The sequence below is a fragment of the Notolepis coatsorum genome (assembly GCF_963971535.1).
Source record: "Notolepis coatsorum genome assembly, chromosome: 11".
Taxonomy (NCBI): Eukaryota; Metazoa; Chordata; class Actinopteri; order Aulopiformes; family Paralepididae; genus Notolepis; species Notolepis coatsorum.
This window is the reverse complement of record NC_140175.1, coordinates 27,215,533-27,238,073: the sequence shown is the minus strand read 5'-3', so window position 1 is coordinate 27,238,073 and position 22,541 is coordinate 27,215,533. Positions and strand designations below refer to the sequence as shown.

Genomic DNA, 22,541 nt, shown 5'->3' with positions numbered 1-22,541 from the left:
GCCTTGATACCATTACCTTGCCTGTGTACAAAATAGGCAGTTAGGCGGCACGGTGGTGTAGTGGTTAACACTGTCGCCTCACAGCTAGAAGGTCCTGCGTTCGATTCCTGCTTGGGGACCAGGTTGCCGTGTTTGCATGTTCTCCCCGTGCTCGTGTAACGGAGGTACCGCAGTATATCCACAGTCACGGGTACAAGTAGTGACGTGGCTGTGGATGGTAAGCGGTACTGCAAGTAAACTCACTCCCCAGAGGCATCCAGACCCGGAAGCAAGTAGTGAATTCACTTCTTGCTTAGTGGTCTGTGATGCGGGCGTCCGGGGTTCAACTCCCACTCAGGGCGATCCCTTAACAGGGGTCGAATCGACTAAAACACAACGCAGACAAGATCACACCGGCTACACTCGCAAGGGTTTCCCCTCCCAATAAGATAAACCCAATGGAAAAACATGCAGAACAGATCGCTAACTCTGTCGCGTCTCTGACGACTATGGACAGGAGCACTTGTATTGGTCCCCAGGCGCGGTGCACACTGCAGTGCACTGCTCCCGGCTGCCCTGGGGGGGAAGGACGATGGGATGGGAAGTGCAGAGAACATTTCATCAGCGACTCAGTGCATGTGTGTGTATGTTCCTGTGGGTCGCCCATCGCATGTGTGTGTGTTAAATCTGCATGACAAATAAAGACTTCTTCTTCTTCTCTACAATGTAAACAGAGAGAGAGAGAGAGACAAGAGAGGTTTTTGAAACGCCATGATGGGTTGTTGAGACAAAGGCCGAGCAGAGGAGTCCTGCTGCTGATTCATGGTTTGGCACAAAATTACCCTGAGCACAAAGTGCTGCAGCTGACAGGCTAATGTGCTATCTGGGCGGTGTGGCTTCACTTAAACTGACATCATACGGACACAGTTAAAGGTCCCTGTGATTACCCCGTCTTCCCAATCCCCCCCCCCCCGGGGGCATCGTTAGATTGCTTAGGCACCTATCTATTGGCAAAGATTGCGACAATGAAGTGGCTAGTTAGGTAGCTAACTATTTTCACATACATTCTGTCCGATTATATTCATTGATTTACCATCGTAGTTAAGCCTTTAGCGACAATAAGGCCTCTAGCTAACAGTTTGACCGGAGTGGAGAGCATCTCAGCCAATCACAACGTGACGTCGGAGGCCACGGCAGTTTGCGTTGCCATCCTACTGTAGGAAGAAAAGAAAAACTCGCCCCCGGGAAAATTGGGCAGCAAGGAAGATCGGTCATCATACTCCCCTCCACTCAAAAGTGTGTCTTTTCTACAATTAACTCCTCTTCTCCTCTTCTCTGTACTTCCCGCCTGTGTGACGCCACCAATCCTGCAAACCTGTCATGGTGGCTAATTGACCTGTTCGCTGTATTGATTGATTGATTGAAAAGTTTATTAACAGATTGCAGAATGGGTACAGTACAGTACAGCTCAATACATACAATTGTTAAGAGGATGCAGACCAGAGAAAGACTTTCGTCTTGTTTCCATCAGGGTCCTCCATTTTCAATTCATTATATAACACACACGACATACAGATAGACAGTACTGCTACATCTATACATTTATGACATACCAGATTACTTTTTTTTTTTCATGTCAACGTTCACACGCACAATATATGCTTACCTAGGATTTGACTTGATTCTACAACAAAGCAGTCGGAGCAATGACAAGCCAAAAACTGTCGAAATTGTAGTTATTTGAAGTTTGGATTTTTTTTTTACGACTGAGGTAGGTAAATTAAATTTCTTGAGACTAAAGTACCGAAAAAGGTACCGTTGGGTACCGGTATCGATTCACAGGTACCGGTACCGGTACCGGTATCGGTTCAAATGTGAAAGGTACCCATCCCTAGCGGGCATGGCTATGGGCTGGCAGCCGTTGCTAGGGAATAGACTTTATAGCTGTGAGTTCTTCCGGTTTGAGTCAGACGAGGTGGCGACGGCGAGACAAATCACACCGATAGCTGAGCTGAGCTCCTCCCAGCTCTCTAAACGACGGTTGGGAGGGGGAAGGGGAAACCACGACCACGAGGACAGAGCTAGCTACAGGCTAATAGAACAGATAGGCTGCAACCACCGAGCGGGTATCGAGAGATGAATCTATTAATCTAGGTTCATTAGACCATCAAAAACTTTTCATTCTGAAAATAAACATCCCGCTGATAAAGAGACCACGTTTCCAGTTGATTCTTTTGCCTGGATGCATTACGGGGACAGTGTTCAGCCAGTAAGATTGCCATCATCACAACTAAAGGCACAATGCAGAGACTTCACGGAACGGCAGATGACGGGTTGATAAGGGCTGAGAACACGATAATCTAACAGCGCACATCACCAGAGCAGAAAGGAACGCAATCATGGTCAGAACAACAGGGCAGACTACAATATAGGGACTTCATAAATCAAAGGCAAAGGTGTAGGGAGGCCGCTAAGACATTGTCTGTAGTTTGTTGAACATTTTTGGTGAAAAGATCATACCAAACAAATTGTTATTCAATAGACAACATTTAAAGTGTTAAAAACACGTGTAGGGGGACCTTTAAGGAAAGAAGGGGGACTTCGTTTTTGAGAGACAGATCTTATCTTTCAAAGCTCTCAGTTTCTAGACCACGTTTTAGACCACTTTGTATCGAGAGACTCAACGCACTCCTTCTGTCTTGAGACGGACACCGAGGAATGTTTCTGTACCTTGTGTTTTGACTCTCTCCCATAAGTGGAGCTTAGTTGCCACCATGTTTGAGGTTTCAGAACACTTACATCAAAATGAAACCAGTAATGCTTACTTCAAAGAGGAAATTGTCTCAGACTCTGCTGCATTGTACAATATATATATATATATATATATATATATATATATATATATATATATATATATATATATATATATATATATATATATATATAAAAAGTAATAGAAATGATCACATTTCATACAGAAACATTGTATATAAAAACCTAAAAAACATACAGTAGAGAAAAACAACAACATTGGAACCATGCAGTCACATCCTCATCATTGAATACCTACAGTTCAGTTCAGTTCATTCTCTATTCCATGTGCTAGTGTGTGTGTGTGTGTGTGTGTGTGTGTGTGTGTGTGTGTGTGTGTGTGTGTGTGTGTGTGTGTGTGTGTGTGTGTGTGTGTGTGTGTGTGTGTGTGAGAGTGTGCGTGTGCGTGTGTGTGTGGGAGGTGCGCGATCTATTCTGGCCCATGTGGAGGCTGCTTAGTACATGACAGTCTATCTAATTATATGTATGTACATGATGACTCAACCTGCCTGTTGTTGAGAGAGACACGCGTCTGTAGAGTTGAAGCATCCTGTACCTCCTCCAATATGGCTCCTTGATATACCAATAGCCCCCTAAAGGTATGAATACAAATAATAATAATAATAATAATAATAATAATAATAATAATAATAATAATAATAATAATAATAATAATAATAATAATAATAATAATAATAATAATAATAATAATAATAATAATAATAATAATAATAATAATAATAATAATAATAATAATAATAATAATAGTAAGTTAATTAATACCTCTATGACAATCTGAATACATACACAGAACCTAACATCAGAACATATGTGTTAATTATGCACTGTAGGCCAGTGGTTCTCATATTGGCAGGGGTCCTTGAGGGGTTTCCAGGGGGTCCCCAAGAGAAACTTCACTATGTTTCTTCACTAGAAGTTAGAACAATGAAGGACTGCATTGGAATTACTAGAGGAGTCAGTACTCCTCTGTCGTCATCTCCAAACTCCCAAACAGGACATTAGGAAACGGGGATCCATGGCACATTGCGTATCGATGTGGGGGTCCACAGTCTACACTGAACCACTGCTGTCCGTCTCTACATTCAACACCCTCTATCATAACAAACCCCTTGAATCTGTGAAAAGGGGAATCGCCACGGGGACCTTGACTCTTCGATGTGCCGTGTTGCCGTGGGGACGCTTAGGAATGCAGTCTATCTTGGGTCGATCACAGCCTGGCCTTGCCTTTGCTTTTAGTCATTGATTAACTTTGCCTGGAAAAACGATCAAACTTTCCTGGTCGCACACTTGTTGGCCGTCAGGAAACCCACACCCTGTCCCACATCGTCTCCCGCGGTCGCCGTCTCCGTTTCACATGATTCATTATCATTGACCCCGGTTGTTGAGCGAAAACAACACGCTGTAGTGTTATCGGGGGGGGTGAGAGGATCTCTCACCGGAGCTGCGTTTGAACAATAAAGGCAGCATGTCAGCGAAACTCCATCCGCTAGGAAAGTAGGTGAAGCTTCGGAGGTGTGGTGGTGTATCTCACCTGGGTGGGGAGCCTTCTCTACTTGGGGCTGTGTGAACGTTCACACGCACGCACGCATGTACACACACGCACAGGCACGCACACACGCACGCACACATGTAGACACATGCACAGGCACGCACACACACGCGCACACACACACACACACACACACACACACACACACACACACACACACACACACACACACACACACACACACACACACACATATATATAAAAGAACCTTTGTATAAAATTGTCGCCATTGTAGGCTGACCTGGAAATACCAGGAAATACCCTCTACCATATTACACCGCAATGCAATTCGATGTGTGTAGAGTTCCCGTCCTGTGTTGTGGACCTTAAGGTGATCTTTCTATCACCCGTCGGTTCACGAGTACAGTATTGTATTCATGACCAATCTTCATCTCTTCTCTCACAGGAACGCTGGCAGCGGGCGAATACAGCTTCCCTTTCCAGTTTCTCATCCCCGGTAAGTTTGGGTCCTCGTCTGGAGAGAGAACCTGTCTGACCTCATTCCTCCTCTACTTATTGTCCCCCTGGAGTTACTCTGACAACAGGGATCCAATTAGCGACAAACAATCTGATAAGTGGTTTCGCAGATGATAACAATAATAATGGCCACTGATAACGTGCTCGTTCAGAACAGGGCGGAGCGTGTGTACCGAAGTGTCAGACACTAAGTGGAGTGATACGTAATAAAAGAAAGAAATATTGGCGAGGAGCCTAGATCTTTAATAGCAGCGGCTTAAGATTGTTCAGTACATAATGTAATGCTCAGAGCCGAGGACTCAGGGAGCTGCTCCAGCCTCACGCCCCACTTACTGTATACCTCACGTGCCCGAGGCTAATGTCTACTGCGAGCGGATGACGTATAAAACATCGCTGACGTGGAAGTCACCTCCGTGGGAAGAGTAACAAAAATGCACGCAAAAAGTGCTCACAGTGCAAACGAGTGGCGGAGTAGCCGAGCGTCGTACCGGCACCCCGTGGGGCTCTGGGAACGTCCGGACGTGCGTCGACCAGCCTCTGTTCCCAGCTGGATCCGCCTGGAGGGTGAATATTGAGGTGTGAGGGCACAGGGAGTGCAGTCCTGGCTGTGTGTGGTGCTCTCTCTCTCTCTGGGTGGGGGTGAGAGACGATGGGGCTAGGTTATTTTTAGCGTGGTGCTGTCGCTCTTTAATTGCTCTTCATGGCCCCATGGTTTACCCCATCACCCCTAGTCGTCATGCCCCCCCCCTCCACATGCCCCCGGGCGATAAGAGAACCGTGTTAATTATACCGCCGGTGATGGGTGGATCACGGCACAGTAAGCCTCGATGTCACTGCCCCCTGCTGGCACAGTTAGAACAGGGTCTGACGGGGCTTAAGGGGCTTAAGGAACATCCTCTCCTTTGCACCCCTTTAGAACAGACTACTGGACAACTGCAATGACACTCGTCTCCATGCAGAGTACTGTTTATGCCTGAACACTGACAGGTTAAGATAAGATCAAATATTCCTTTATTTATCCCCTTGGGGAAATGTAGGCGTCATAGCAGCACAGGGGAGGTACAGGTACGGGCATGGTATTAATAGTAGAAGACATAAATGTAGGCAATACAATTATAGTACAGCTCAAAATAAACAGTGTAAACAATATAACTCTGAATATAAGCATAATGAGCAAGTAGGCAGTGTAAAAGGTGCAGATGAGTATTTATGTACTCATCAATAACACTTAGAATCTGAATATATGAGTAAGTACAGTATACATAAGGTACCCTGACCGGCGTGATATACGTCATACGTTGTAGTCTGTGCAGTTTAGGTGGTAAGAGTCAGACACACTTAGTGATCAGACCTTCCTAGTAGTTCTCGAGTTCTGCTGCAAGATGTACAGTAGATGATGAAGCAGCTCTAGGACACTATAGGAAGGAGCAGAGGCCGTTCCAAACAAGACACGTGGCTGCCCGCTGAAGAGAGTGCTGAGAAGAGAAGAGTGGAGAAGAGAGGAGAGGAGAGGAGAGGAGAGGAGAGGAGAGGAGAGGAGAGAGAGAGGAGAGGAGAGGAGAGGAGAGGAGAGGAGAGGAGAGGAGAGGAGAGGAGAGGAGAGGAGAGGAGAGGAGAGGAGAGGAGAGGAGAGGAGAGGAGAGGAGAGAAGGAGTGTGTCCAGGAATACAGCAGCAGGCAGCCGTTGGTCTCTGCAAGCGGCAGCGTGAGTAGAGCTCCGGACTCATGATCGGAAGATCACCGCTTCGAGCCCCGGTCAAGGCTGCTGTCGGAAAGTGGTGTTGTTGTCCTATGGACTTGTCAGTAACAATGCCCCTGTTACGGTGATAGGGACACCATACAGCTGCGAATGGCGTCCTTCGGATGAGACGCTAAACCGAGGTCCTGACTGAATTCGGTTGTTAAAAGAATCCAGGGCGCCTATCGTAAACGGTAGGGGGTTCCCCGACGTTCCTGACCAAATTCCCAATCAGGTCTCTGACATCAAGGCCACCTAATCATCCCTTCCCCTTAATTGGCTGATATAAATCCCTGTCTCCTGAGACGTTCAGCCATTGTGTAGTGTGATGTGTGTCTGGTGCCAGTGTATGGCAGCCATTGAGCCTGCGTAGCCCAAGGTTGAGTGCTACCAGTGGTGGTGAAGGAGGCAATTTCCACCCTACATTGTGGGGTGCGCTTTGAATGAATGAATGAATGACTTTTATTTATATAGCACCCTTCACAGCACGAATGCACAGGGTGCTTTACACTACAGCTTTATAAAAACACAATAAAACGAAATCAGAAATAAATGACAACAACAACAGACAGTAGTTAAAAAAAAAACAGATAGAAAAAGTAGAATAAGAATTTGGATAAAATCATGAGTCACTAATTAAAACAAAACTATAGGAACAGTGAGGACAAGAAAAAGAAAAAGTGTCTAGAAAAGCACTATATAAATACAATGAATGAGGGGCGGCTACGTGGCGTAGTGGGCAAGGCGCTCGCCACGAATGCGGAGACGCTGGGCTCGCCTGTTCGAGCCCAGCGCTCCACATTGCTTTCAGTTTAGCTGGTCGTTCATACTAATACACATTGGCCGTATTAGGGGGTGGGAAACTGATGGGTGGGGATCGGGCATTGTGGACAGCGACTCCTACAGGTCGGTTGGTGCGCCTGCACAGTAGAATCAGGAAGTGTCGGGGGCAGCGTGAGCCTCCCACGCGTTACTCCTCGCCACTGAGAGATCGAGCTGCGCAGGTGAAAAGATGCGACTGCTGTTACCTCAAGTACCGGAGGGGACTTGTGCTATGTATGACTTAGTCCACATCGCAGCCGGCTTGTGGGAGGCAAGAAACAGCGTTCGTGACAGGGGAGGGTTGAATTGGATATTACGAAAGTGGGATGGAAGAAAAATGTAGAAAATGGGAGAAAAAGTGGATAAAAAGAAATAAAAATACAATGAATGAATGAACAAGCCGGAGTGAGCTCTCCATTATCAGTCCAGCGGCCGACTGACTGCACAAGCCGTGGCTAGTTTTAACAGCTACAGGCAGCAGGTTCCAGTGTGTCCTCGGGGATGGCAGCCTAGTGCCTCCACCCTCTAGTGCCTCCACACCTTCTCTCCCAGGCAAGGAACCTGCTCCCGTCTGCATCCGGACTACGATCCCCGCTCTCCTGGTTAATCTTTATTGACAGCAGCGCGCCGGTCCCGGGAGCAGCCGCCACACTGGCATTATCATTCAAATGAGGATCAGGGGGAAATTGGAATGGATGCTATAAAGGCTCAGACAGAGAGAGATAGGGTGAGAGACGGAGAGGGTGAGAGAGAGAGAGAGAGAGAGAGAGAGAGAGAGAGAGAGAGAGAGAGAGAGAGAGAGAGAGATAATTGTATGTTTGGAAAACACCTTAATCGGCTAGAAGTAACTAAGCTCATTATGAGGATGAAAGTCGGGATGAGGTTGAAACGAGAGAGAGAGAGAGAGAGAGAGAGATAATGTGTGTGTGCGTGCGTATTTGTGTGTGTGTGTGTGTGTGTGAATTTTGTATGTGTATGTGTGTGTGTGTGTGTGTGTGTGTGTGTGTGTGTGTGTGTGAATGTTTGTATGTGTGTTTGTTCGTATGTGTGTGTTTGTGTGTGTTTTCTGTGCCTGAGCTTGCATGTGTGCTGATCATCCATTTGGTTCTTATATATTTATAGTATGGTAGCAGTAATCAGAACGTTATAGGCTTTGAATCCGATCCGCCCTCTTCGTTCTTATATATTTATAGTATGGTAGCAGGAATCAGAACGTTATAGGCTTTGAATCCAATCCGCCCTCTTCGTTCTTATATATTTATAGTATGGTAGCAGGAATCAGAACGTTATAGGCTTTGAATCCGATCCGCCCTCTTCGTTCTTATATATTTATAGTATGGTAGCAGGAATCAGAATGTCACAGTGGGCTTTATCTGATCCGTCCTCTTTGTGTCCTCCTCTGTCCTAAACGGCACCCTGTCTCCCCAGACAGTTATATTTGTCTCACACGTCTTAGATTTCCTTCTCCTCTCCCTCCCTCCCTCCTCCCTCCCTCCCTCCCTCCCTCCCTCCCTCCCTCCCTCCCTCCCTCCCTCCCTCTTTCCTCTGTCCTTTCTGAAGTCACTAAATAAACACGGTGCCCTCCTCCTCCTCCTCCTCCTCCTCCTCCTCCTCCTCCTCCTCCTCCATTTAGGACAGGATCTGCACAGATCAGGCTGAAGGGGTTTGACAGTGCTGTTAGGAACTGTCACCCACTCTCTGTCTCTCTCCTGCAGTGCAGCACAGCTCTCCTGATAAGACCAAACACACAATGACCAATGCTTTTCTTAGAATAGTTTTCTATCCAGCGTGACTTTAATGGTTGTTATCTTGCATCTACTGGTTACTACTGTGTCTCAGATCATCAACAAGCGTCCCCCCCCCCTGCTTCATTTGTCCTCATATCAATCTCTCTATCTCTCTCTCTGAGTAAAACTAATAAGTGTAATTAACCATCCTATTGTGTTTGAGTTTAACATCGCTGATAACAGTGGGGATATGAACATGTAAAATGACCAATGTGATGTTTTCATGAAGCCTGTGCACCACTCGGTGCAAATGTACTGTTTGGGTCTGACCCGGTGGTTCAGAATGGTGATTGAAAACAAGCAGCAGATTGGAAACAAGCAGCAGATTGGAAACGAGTGCTGAAACAGAGTGCAGATCCAGTGAATGATGCATGGCATCTGTTTCTAATATAAAGCCATAATTGGAGATTACCCAAATGACATTACTTCACTAATGGAATGGACCTCTGGACGCCTATGGCACACTAACCGATGATTGGCTCACATTTAAAGTGCCTAGAGTTTATACTGAACTTGGTAAATCGGCTTTTAGCATCTGTGCTCCTGAATCGTGGAACACCCTGCAGGGGACATTTAAATCAGATGCATTAGAGTCCATGGGTCAATTTAGAGCACCGGTGACCAAGCAAGTCACCACAATCTGTAATTGTTTTTAAGTGTTTTAAAGGGTTCTATTTTAAAATATATATTTGTACTGTTTTATTTATTTCTAAATGTTCTATTATTGTTTTTTCTTTTTAGCTTCTTTCTACTTTGTATGATATTATTGACGGTGATTATGTGAATGTAAATACTCACTGAGAATGCCACTCTCAGTATAATTTAGAGTTTAAATAAAGATAGGGCGCCCCAGTGGCAAACCACATAGCGCGCTCAGCGGCCGACCCGGGTTCGATTCCCGAACCCGTCGTTATTTGCCGAATGTCTTCTCCCCACTCTGTCTCCCATTCCTCCTCTATCTCTCTCTACTGGACTGCCCAGTAGAAATAAAGCGATAAACGCTAAAAAATAAAATCTTAAAAAAAAAAAAAAATATTGATTGAATGAATGAATGATCATTGCATTTATATAGTGCTTTTCTAGACACCCAAAGCGCTTTAGAATGTAGGGTGGAAATTGCCTCCTTCACCACCACTGTGTAGCACCCAACCTCAGGCTCAATGGCTGCCATACACTGGCACCAGGCACAATGTCACACTACACAATGGCTGAAAGGCTCAGGAGACAGGGATTGATATCAGCCAGATTGGGAATTTGGCCAGGAACGTCGGGGAACCCCCTACTCTTTGCGCCAGGCGCCCTGGGTTCTTTAATGACCAAATTCAGTCAGGACCTCGGTTTTAACGTCTCATCCGAAGGACGGCACTCGTGTACAATGTCCCTATCACCATGACAGAGGCATTGTTACTGTCAAGTCCAGAGGACAGACAGACGGACCGAAGCTCCAACGCGCGATCTTCCGATCATGAGTCCGGGGCTCTACCCGTGTAGCCACGCTGCCGGACAAGTCTATGACTATAATGCAAGCAACATAAACATATTATGCACCCTAGATTTATCATGGGGGAAAACAATCAAGAGGTTGAAATTTTTTTCGTAATGAAAATCATTGGTGTATCATAAGATAAATGAGGTCTGTATAGACTATTAAGTACAAACAATCGCAAATCGGCAATAGCTGTGACCGCGTTCGTGCATGCATTCACACACTCACACCCACGTCAAGTGTCAGCCTCCTAGGGCGAAAACTGTGGCCGCTAGAGGGTGGCGACACTTTCGTGGACCAACCAACCAACAGAGCGAGCTATAGAGCTGCTGGTCGGAGCTATAAACTAGTTCATATCATTGAAGTAGATGAATGACAAGTTGATAAGTCGTATAGACTACAAATGGGGTAGAATGTGTTTTATTACTGCTGGGAGGAGGTTTAAACATGTGGGAACATAACTGTTGTGTGTGAAACAGGAGCATAACAAGAGGGTTCAAATGTTTCTGTCTGTCCTGCAGCTTCTGCCCCGACGTCCTTCGAAGGGCCCTTTGGGAAGATTGTTTACCGCGTGAGAGCGGTCATTGACACGCCTCGCTTCTCCAAGGACTACAAAGCCCAGAGGGCCTTCTACCTGCTCAACCTGCTCAACCTCAACGAAGTGCCCGACATTGAGGTTAGATAGAGCCTGCGGGTCTGACGTGTTTTCAATACTTTCAATACTTTTTTTCCTAATCGAATTCCATTCATGACATACACTCAGTCTCAGTCTCTGTTCATACTGTAGGTTATCTCTGATCGTTTGGCCCCACGCTTTCTCACTACTCTTATCCAAATACCGTAGAACAATTGCCATTGTTCCCCTGCCTACTGCCCATGGCAGTAGAGTTTAATATCTGACAGAAATGATTTAGGGCGAGATGGAGAAGGATGGACTCTAAGCTGCAGAGCATGCACTTATTTGATCAGGCTGTATCTAGATCAAGGCTTATTTTATTTCAGGGCAGAGCAGCATCTATCTAATTGTCTCGTTTACTGCCATGACTTCATCATTCTCTGTCCATGCTGCTCTTATGCACGTCTTACAAAACTCTCCTTGGTCTGACCCCTTCTTATTTGATACACCTGTTAAAATGGTCATCTACTCCCTATAACACCAGAGCTGGTCACCATATCTCGCTAGAGGTTGAATGAATGAATTAATGAATGAATGAAAACTTTATTTAACAGATTGCAGAATGGGTACAATACAGTACGGCTCAATACACACAATTGTTAAGGGGATGCAGACCAGAGAAAGACGTTTGTCTTGTTTACATCAGGGTCCCCCATTTTCAATTCATATTGACATTTATGACATACACAACATACATGACATTTATGGCATAGGGACATACAGGTATTTAGTACTGATACATTTGTGACATAAACGGTATTCAAATATACAGTACTGTTACCCATAGATCCTGACAGAGTATATACATATGATGGGGAGGGGACTGTACATTAGGAGGGGGTGGGTGGGTGGGAGAGAAATAGACATACGGCAGGGAGAGAATATATACATGCAGTGGGGAGGAGATTGATTGATTGATTGAAAATTGTATTAACACTTCCTTCGGCCAATCCTCCTTCCAATTTGCATGCAAATGCAAAAGACAAATTGATCCCCTCTCACTTGGATTGCATTTATAGAGCCCTTTTATCCAAAGTGCTTTACAACAGACTATTACCTTGATCTAGTTACAAATGCATAATATTCTAATCCTGCTAAATTTTGGAGTGCAGTAAATGTAAACAAAAACAAATCCTCTAATTTCCTTCCCACCCATATTGAATTCAACAACCATGAGATCTCTGATAAGAATGACATCTGTCAGTTATTTAACAAGCATTTTGCTGAGGCAGGACTTATTTTTTATCAGAAATATAACTGGGTCTCTTTCAGCTGCTGCAACTGATAGTCAGGGTCAAATGTCTCTTTCTCTCATCCCATTTACACTTGATGAGGTTTATCAAGCAGTAGTAGCATTAGACAATAAGTGCTCCACTGGTGAAGATGACCTGGAGGCTTACTTTATCAAACTGGCTGCTCCAGTTATTACTGAGCAGTTGACTTACATATTTAATATCTCTGTTGCCTCTGGTAAGCTTCCTCTTGAGTGGAAATCGGCTAGCGTACTCCCACTACATAAGGGAGGTGAGAGAGTTCATTTAGATAACTATATACTAGGGATGTCCGATATTATCAAATTATTATTAAAATGTGATATCGGAAAATATAGTTTTTTTTTTTTTTACATTTCTATAACCTTTAGTTACCCAGGCAAACAAGTAAGAACAAATTCTGGTTTTATTTATTGTCAAAAGTATGCATAATGTTGTGTTAATTCCACAACAAGAGATATGTAATGTTAATTACCTGAAATTATAAAAAAATTTGGGGGGGGGGAAAGTTAAAACCCTGCATATATCGCTATCGGAAATTAAGAGTTGGACAATATCGGTATATCGGTATCGGTAAAAAAGCCAATATCGAGCATCCCTACTATATACCAATCTCTAGGCTGCCCTGTTTGGCAAAAGTATTGGAGTCACTAGTAAACAGGGGGTTCGGTCCTCTTCACAATTTACATAAACAATATTTTATCATCTTTAAATGGATCCGGTCAAGCTTATTTATATGCTGATGACACAGTTATCTATTGTATGGCAGATTCTGTGCAGTTAGCTACTGAAAACTTGCAGCTCTCTTTTATTGCTTTGCTTTGTTCTCAATTCTAATAAAACTAAATTCATGATATTTTCCAGGGCAATTTTCTTTTATTACAATAGTTTACAGATATCATCACTAAATGGTACACAAATCAGCAGAGTCACTGAATATAAATATCTGGGCCTGTGGATGAACAAAAATTTTACCTTTAAATTTCCTACTGAGAAACTTGCGTCTAAGCTGCACCAAAAGGTTGGCTTTCTGTAGAAATCGCTCAAGATTCCCTCAATTCTGTCCGAAAAGAGTTGTTGAGTCAATATTTGTATAATTATGTTCTTGATTATGGAGATGTCATTTATCGTCATGCTTCAGCTTCCACCCTGAAACCCTTCGACTCTGTGTACCACTCTGCACTTTTGGATTATTATTACTGGAGATAGGTATGATACACACCATTGTATCCTTTACAGTAAGGTTGGTTGGCCATCCCGGGCAGCTCGGCGAGACTATCATTGGCTCGATCTTGTACACTTTCAAGGCATTGACCGGCAAACAGCCACCGTATATAGCTGCCCTGTTGGACAGGAATTATTCAGCCCATCAAACACGATCTAGTAACTGGATCACATTTAAAGTACCACGGACTAGTACAGGACTCGGCAGGACAGCATTCTCTTCTCTTGTCCTGGAATGCCATTCAGTCAAAGTTCAAGTTGGAAGTTCTTCCTTCCCTTATGGAATTTAAATGTCTGATTTAATTTATCTATGATTCATGTTGTAACTGTTTTTAACTGATTGCACTGCACATTGTTTTGTTGTTTTATCTTGTTGTACACTCAGCAGTTCTGTAAATGAGGTGGCCTCACCTCAGAGCTCTCCTGAGTATAAATAAAGGTTTCAATCAATCAAACGTATGCCTCACATTCACTCATTCACACACCAATGACAGAGGCAACCAATGCAAGGTGCCAACCTGCTCATCAGGAGCAGTTAGGGGTTAAGTGTCTTGATCAAGGACACTTCAACATGCTTCTAGGAGGAGCCGGAATCGAACCGGGAACCTTCTGAATACCAGACGACCATTCTACCACTGTCATACATTTAAGGACTCTATCGCAGAGTTTTTTTTACACACACCTGCAACTGTCACCCAGACTGGCATGTAAATTGTTGCTTCATGTCTTACATACTTTGTCATTTTATTTGGTTGTTTGTTTGGTGTGTGTTTTCATCATTTCCCTTACCTCTGTGATGTATGTATTATCTGTGTCCAACAATTCTATTTCTTTTTGTTCTCCCCTTTTCCCTGTTACCCTTCGAGAGGCCCTTTTGTCCTCTCGCCAGGCCATCATTGTAAATAAGAATTTGTTTTTTAATCGACCTTCCTGATTACATAAAAAAAGTTGAACGTCCATTGTTCTCGAGAAGACTCGCTTGTTGCAGTGCCTCGACTAAAGTGACCCCTGATGCCACAAATGAACAAGCTACACAGTAAACATCACGTGACCTTGTCTCTCTCCGTCTCCCTAGCAACCCAGTTACGCTGTGACCACTAAGAAGTTCAGCTACCTCCTGGTGAAGACCGGGATCCTGATGCTGAAGGCTCGCAGCGACCTGAGGGGCTACACCCCCGGCCAGGTCATCAGACTGGCCGCCGAGATCCACAACAAGTCTGGCAAGGACACCGGCTGCGTGCTGGCCAGCCTCATACAGGTAACACCTCAACGTGACGGCAAAATGGCCAGCGTGTGAATATGGTGAAGGCAGTTCATCTGTCTGGATGTACTAATTAATTACCAATGTATGACAAAATATTGACAACATTGTTTTATTTCAATCCAAATTCGATTCTTGTCTACTCCTGGAAAGTGACAAAACTGTATCACTTACCCATCCAGTGAATAAAATCTCTATCCAATGACATGTGATTATTGATTTTAGAATAATCCCACCACTTTTCACCTCAGATCATACAAAACATCAAAACAACAAAAAACGGGGGCGGTTAGGTGGCGTAGCAGAGATTGCGTTCGTCACCAACCCCGGAGCTGTGAATCCAGCTCACAGCTCCGGGGTTGTCACCAGCTTGGCTGGCCGTTCACACTAATACAATTGGCAGTATTAGAGGGTGGGAGAAGCTGGCGGGGTGGGTCCGGGTCGTTGTAAACAGCGACTCCTACAGTTCGGTCGGGGCGCCTGCTAAGCGCGGATGGGACCTGAGTGGGATAGTGTGATCCTTCCACACGCTACGCCCTCTCGGAGAATATCCGCGCTGCCAGGTGAAAAGAAGCGGTTGATTGGCTGGACGTGTGTCGGAGGAAGCACGTGGTAGCCTCCACTCTCCCAGATGATCTGACTGTGGGGGGTAAGTGCGCAGCGACCAGGAAGGGGATTGGGAATTCGCATAACGACTAACATTGGGATGGGAGAAAAATCTGAGGAAAATGGAGGGGGAAAAATATTTAAAAAAAAAAAAAAAAAACGTTGGTCAAATAGTCAGTCAAGTCCCTCCCGGTGTTAAGTCACTTACAGCCCAGACAACTTGTTTTTATTCTGAAACATGTCAAATCACAGAGAAACACGATTGCGATGGTGACTTTTATTCTGTGGAACGGACAAAAGTAAAACGGTTGTATCTCTCCATGCTGTAATACCCTCAGATATACCAGACATCTAGAGATCGCTGGGTAATGCACTTGATTACAGGATCTCCCTTGAAAACAATCACTGTAATTAATGGCCACTCACTGTGTTGAAGTGACGTGGAGCCTGTGTGATAACCTCCCTTCACTTTATTAAAAACGCATCCCGGATGACAAGGGCGTAGGGTTGGTTTCAACATTGGGGTTCAGGGGGGGGGGGGGGGGGGGGGCACTTTAAGTGGAAATGCTTGTGTACTTTTATGCACCAGTGAGTGAGAGGTCGAGATGGGATGGTCCTGTAGGGGAGTCTGAAATTGTTGGTTAATAATATTAATATACTGTATAGTTACAGGTGAGAAGGATTTTATTTCGCCTCTTTTGGGGAGGGGGTTGTCTTTCATATTAGCTATATTTTTGGAGGGGGGACAAATTGACCTCTTCTCAATGTTGAGGGGCACATGTCCCCTGCAGCCCCCTCTAAAGCTACGCCTGTGATGAGACCAAACAGGTTGTGATCCCTTCATGAGAATCGTGGGACCAGATGTCGTCCTCCCGATGTGATCGCTTTGATAACCTCTTGTTTCTCCATTTTCTCCACCTACAAGAAAGTGACCTACAAGACCAAGCGCGCCGTGTACGACCTGCGGACCATCGCGGAGGTGGAGGGCGCCGGGGTGAAGGCGGGGAAACACGCAGAATGGAGGGAGCAGATCATCGTTCCACCGCTCCCTCAGTCTGCGCTGGTCGGCTGCAGCCTCATAGAGATAGACTACTTCATTCAGGTGAGATAGACCCCATCGGCCATGTACTGTACGTGTGTGTGTGTGTGTGTGTGTGTGTGTGTGTGTGTGCGTGTGCGTGTGCGTGTGTGTGTGTGTGTGTGTGTGTGTGTGTGTGTGTGTGTGTGTGTGTGTGTGACTGTGTGTGTGTGTGTGTGTGTGTGTGTGTGTGTGTGTGTGTGTGTGTGTGTGTGTGCTCTCAGCTGATCCTGATTAGTTGATATTTATACTATTTTAGAAGTTAACATTAATCTCATAATCTTACAATGTCCGGATATTTCTAATAGCCCTTTTCATAAACATTCTATTTTGGCTACAGTGTATTTCCTGTTCTAGCGCTTGCTAATCTAGTAGCTGACAAGGAAACTGTAAAAGAAGGAAGGGTCATCACCTCAGAATACCAGCGTTCTATGCTCCGCTTGGTGCCAGACTTTGGTGCCAGTTCTATTGAAGCCTGTATTAAGATTCTAAATATACCAGATACCTGAGGAAATATACACCAACCAACATATCAAATGTTAGCTAGTTAACAATGCAACAAATTGACGATAATTATGCCACCCGAGGTCATAACCTGTTTAAATGTGGAGAATGAATCATTGAATCGGCCAAATTGAAAGTTTCCACACTTGGCACCAATGTGCAATTACGTAAACCCTTCCTTCTTTTATAGTTTCCTTTGGTAGCCGACAGGAAATACACTTGGGCACACAGCTGTTCCCCTAGCAACGGAATTCCTTTGAAAAGGTCTATAGATGAAGTCCATTGTAAAGTGGGACAGCGCTTATCATCTTACAATAGCATGACAGCGTGGTTGACGGTATCTTCTTCCCGTTTGTCTCTTTACATGAAAACTTGACACTCTTTAAAAAGAGGCCCCCGCCATCGTTCAATATCTTATCTGTACAGAATGAAATGAGCCATCAAACACCATGGCATTGTTTCTTTGTGTCCCCGTTAAAAACAGGTATCTCTAAAATCTCCGGAGGCGGTAGTCACCCTGCCCATCTACATCGGGAACCTCGCCGTGGTCTTGTCTCCGTCGAGGCCCACCACCACGGCCTCCAGTCCGGCTCATTCGGGGGGGGCGTCCACGACCATTATTGCGCCCAGTCCGGGAGGGGTGACCCCCAGTGCCCCCCCGGCCGAGGAGGAGCTGGGCGCGGGGGGCGTAGCCAGCGAGGAGATCCCCACCAAGAGTCACTCCCAGCAGGACCCCACGGGTCAGTCCCACGCCATGATGTCGCCGAGCGCCTTCAACCACGCCCCGGGAGGAGCCTTCTCCCCCGGGAGCCAGAGACAGACGGACGCGGGTAACCCCTCTGCGGCTCTGTTCTGCCTGTCCACGGGGGCCACCATACCTTTCTTCACCGAAGGAAACGCCACTCCTGTCCCCACATCCTGTCCTCTCATCCTGCCTCCAGAATACAGCACCTGGGATTACCCACATGGTGGGTGGCTCTCTACTGACTTGTCCTCACACACACGCGCGCGCGCACGCACACACACACATGAGATTGGTAGAATCTTAAGCAAGGGAAAAGTCTACTTTTGTAAAATAAAAAAAAATAAAAAATCTACAACTAAATTTAGATGGAATTCCCCATAAATGGTAAATGGCTGCATTTATATAGCGCTTTTATCCAAAGTGCTTTGCAATTTGTTCCTCACATTTGACCCATTCACTCGCCGATGGCAGAGGCAACCATGCAAGGTGCCAACCTGCTCATCGGGAGCAATTAGGGGTTAAGTGTCTTGCTCATGGACCCTTTGACACGCTGCCCGGGAGGGGCGGGAATCGAACTGGGAACCTACGGATTACTAGACGACTGCTCTACCTCCTGAGCCGCTGTCACCCCTTAAAAGGTAGTGTCTTTTTAAAGACACCACTGCTGGGCCAAACCAAGGAGCCAGTCATCTCAAAACAGGAGTAATCACACATTTCTTTTCAAACCTTTAAACCTTTATTTAAACTCGAAAGGCAACTGAGGTACATACAGAAATGAGCAAAAAAAAGCATATAAAATCACACAGCATATAAAATCATAACTATAAGACAACAAGTCGAGGCAAAAAGCAAGGATAACAAATCAATTACAACACGTACAACTAAAGGTTGGAGATCACGGTTTAAAATTCTGCAACATAGGGGAGAATCTCAAGCTTTCAGGACTGTTGGCGTTCATTCCATGAGCTATAATATATAATCATAACGACATGCAGACGTATCCTGTTCATAGCAAGGAAAGTATAAAAAGGAAGGGTCATTACGTCAGAATACCAGTCTGCTTGGTGCCAGACTTTGGTGTAAAAATATACCAGCTATCTGAGGAAATATACATCAACCAATGTCCCAAACGTTACCTAGTTAACAATGCAACAGATTGCTGATGATTCTGACATCCGAGGTGATTAAATGGCAGATCATAAACGAGTAGATGATGGCGATACCGTTTAACTCTATGTTGGCCAAACTGAAAGTTCCCAAACACACAGAGCCTGCAGAATAATGAAAGATCCTCACCACCCCAACAACAGCCTGTTCAAGCTGCTGCGGTCAGGCAAGCGCCTCCGTATACACGCAACAAGAACAGAGAGACTAATGCTCAGCTTCTTCCCTCAGGCCATCAGAACAATGAACACTGATCTCTCCACACACAAGCACACATGAACACACACACACACACAACACTCATTCTGCACTTTCTCACACACAAACGCACCACAGGTCACTTTAAACACATAAGAAAAGGACACTTTAAAGGAAGGAGAGAAAAGGTCACTTTAAGGAAAGAACTTGTTGTGGTTCTTGTATAGTATAGCAAGTATAGCATAGGGACATAGAGTAAAACTGTATATTGTATAGTAGTAGTAGTGTACATAGGACCCAGTGCCTTTAATTCGTTGTATTGCATTTTATCTCAGGACTTTTATCATGTCTATTTTATTATCTTCTACTCTATTTACTATTGTATTCTTGCACAATCAAAGCGGGCATGGCCACCCGCATTTCACTGTATGCCTTGTATAAAATGTATGTGACAAATAATAAACCTCTTGAATCTTGAATCACACACAGTGACATGATGACCCTTCCTTCTTTTATAGTTTCCTTGGTTCATTGTGGCGCTGAACTACAGCGTGGTGTTGTTTCTGACAGATCTCTGTGTCTCTGTGTTGCAGAGCCCCCGCCCACCTACGAGGAGAGCTGCAGCAGCACCAACTCCAGCTTCAACAGCAGGCAATAGAGCGGAAGTGGACGACGGAGCCTCATATCCACCCTCAGCCCACCCACTCTCCACTGGACAAATTAGGGGGGTCGTCATCGTCACCTTGGGCCGAAGTGAATGGAAGACAAGATTGTTTTCTGATACTTATTAAAAAAAGGGATCATATCTTATTTCTTATTTTATTTGGATTATATGAATCTTTCTCATGTTTCCAATGTGCAGACAGAGTGGAGGCAGGTGAACATTGTTGTGCCTAACAGAAGCAGAATATCACATATAGCCAGTAGAATATGTTATCGTCGGATTCAGACGTTAAGACTATTCGAGGAGAGGCATCAATTGTGTTTGTGTATTCCAGACTATTCTTGCATCTGTGATGCTTTGAAATCCATTTGGGGCCTATTTCACTAGAAAGGCCACATTCGACATGACCAAAAAGCTGGCTTTCATTGTATTGTTCCCACATGTGTTTGTGGTTCAACACTTTCCCTCCTGCCCCTCCTCAGTCTTACCCATTATCACCCTGGGTGGAGCACAGCTGGCTCCCTGCTGGACATCAGTGCCAGTGTAGTCTATGTCTGCCCCCTTGTGGTCATCAATGGAACAGGCTTAAACCTAACTAGTTTAACACTGGAATTTATGATGTTCAACCATACAACCCCGTCAACTTCCTCTGTCTGCTATGAACCCTGCTGTATCCAAGTGCATCTCAACCCACCAGCCACTTATCACTGGCTGTGGAAGGGAACTGGCATTATGACATTAGATTATGCTTTTCTCTTTTTTTTCTTTTTTCTTTTTCTTTTTACATCTAATGCAAATATCTTCTCTCATATTTTTTCATGTTATTGTGAGGGGGGATCTTTTCTTTTTGGTTTCCTTGTGTATGTTGCCTTAATTCCTTTCCACTCTCATCTATATTTACCATATTCATTTCACACCTTGGCCATTTTGCTCTTATGTCATGCTCAGGTTGGGTTCCTAAGGACATAAGAGCAAAATGGCAAAGGTGTGAATATGGTCAATGATGAGCAGCCTGTGAAATGACAGTCAGTAGTATCAACATGTGTTGTTGTAGTGTTGCTGATGCTCAAGCACAATACGGCACTTTCTGAAAGTTTGAAATTGTGCATGTATAATTTCAAGTGTATGTGTGAGAGAAAGAGAGAGAGAGAGAGATTGTCTGGTGTGTGTGTGTGTGTGTGTGTGTGTGTGTGTGTGTGTGTGTGTGTGTGTGTGTGTGTGTGTGTGTGTGTGTGTGTGTGTGAGAGTGAGGGAGAAGAGAGAGAATTGACCACCTGCTCTGGGAGTTTACGATTTGGAACAGATGTTTAATCCACCTGCAACCTCTCTCACGCACCCCTATGAAAGTCCCAACATTGTGAGATAATCTTCTGAGTCAGAGACGCGACAGACTAAAACAGTCTCAGTTCACTGTCTCAATAGTCTTTGATTGTGTAGTAGTAGCCTATAAGCACCAATATGAATACATTATTATTGTTATTGTTCCTCTTTGGCTAATAACGCCAGACAGTGACACCGTTTTTGTATATTTGTGTGTCCATTTGTTCACATTGTTCCCCTCGTATCAGTCTCGTCGTATCCGTAACGTCAACACACCGATTTTGAATTCTGTGAATGAAAAACAAAATGACAGACTACATACACTGTGTCGATGTGGAGTCTCCTGGCCGAATGCAGACTTTTGGAACGCCAGCTGACGCAATAGCACGCCATCTACACTGTTCTCGCTGTGAGTTGCTGTGTTAAACCCATGCCTTATAACACTCCAGTTGCACTCATCACACAGGAATGTGTGCTGGACACGCTTCTCTCCCTCTCGTCGGGGAGGAAGTCATGAGTGCTTCTCATCAACCTCGCTGTTGCGTCTACCATACGGGAGCTTGTGCTGGACGCGCTTCTCTCCCTCTCGTCGGGGAGGAAGTCATGAGTGCTTTTATGTTTCTTCGTGGTCTAATGTAGTCTCCCCTTGGACTGTGCAAAAGGTGCGCTTGATACAACGTTAATGTAGCTCTGGAAAACAATGAGGTGTTCCTCCGTGATTCTCAGCTCTGCTCTTGGATCTTTGACCTGCTGAACAATGTTTTTTTTTATTTGTTGTTATTGTTGTTGTTGTTGTTGTTATTGTTATTTACATTAGAAAGGACAAAAAAAAGTGCAATTCCTTTCTTTGCCAATAATTCTACAGCCGTTTGTTCTCATTTCACGCTACGTTCATCGGTCCCTCGTTCGTTCCCCTCTGTTAGGATTCCTCCTCACCAAAAGGTACTATAGCTTTATAAAAACACAACATGTTTTAGTTTATTCCTTTCCCCTCACACATTGATGAGTGGTGTGTGGTTTTGTATTTTTCTACTCGTAAAACAGTTTACCGGTGCATTAAAAACAGGAAGATATCAGCACCCCTTGTCGATATGTCATATTTCAGCCCACTGTTCGGAATTAATTAAAAATTGTACAGTGTAACAATACAATTATCTGCT

General features: G+C 44.7%; 1 protein-coding gene across 1 annotated transcript in view; it reads left to right on the top strand.

Moving 5' to 3' along the window:
* arrdc1b (arrestin domain containing 1b) overlaps positions 1-20,098 on the top strand; it is a 70,158-nt gene extending 50,060 nt beyond the window's left edge. Inside the window, exons 3-8 of the mRNA XM_084325332.1 lie at positions 4,767-4,817; positions 11,192-11,346; positions 14,917-15,099; positions 16,634-16,810; positions 17,775-18,258; positions 19,991-20,098. Coding sequence (XP_084181458.1) covers positions 4,767-4,817; positions 11,192-11,346; positions 14,917-15,099; positions 16,634-16,810; positions 17,775-18,258; positions 19,991-20,055 — 1,115 coding nt within the window. The 3' untranslated portion in view covers positions 20,056-20,098. The remainder of the gene's footprint in view (positions 1-4,766; positions 4,818-11,191; positions 11,347-14,916; positions 15,100-16,633; positions 16,811-17,774; positions 18,259-19,990) is intronic.
* The last annotated feature ends 2,443 nt before the right edge of the window (positions 20,099-22,541 follow it).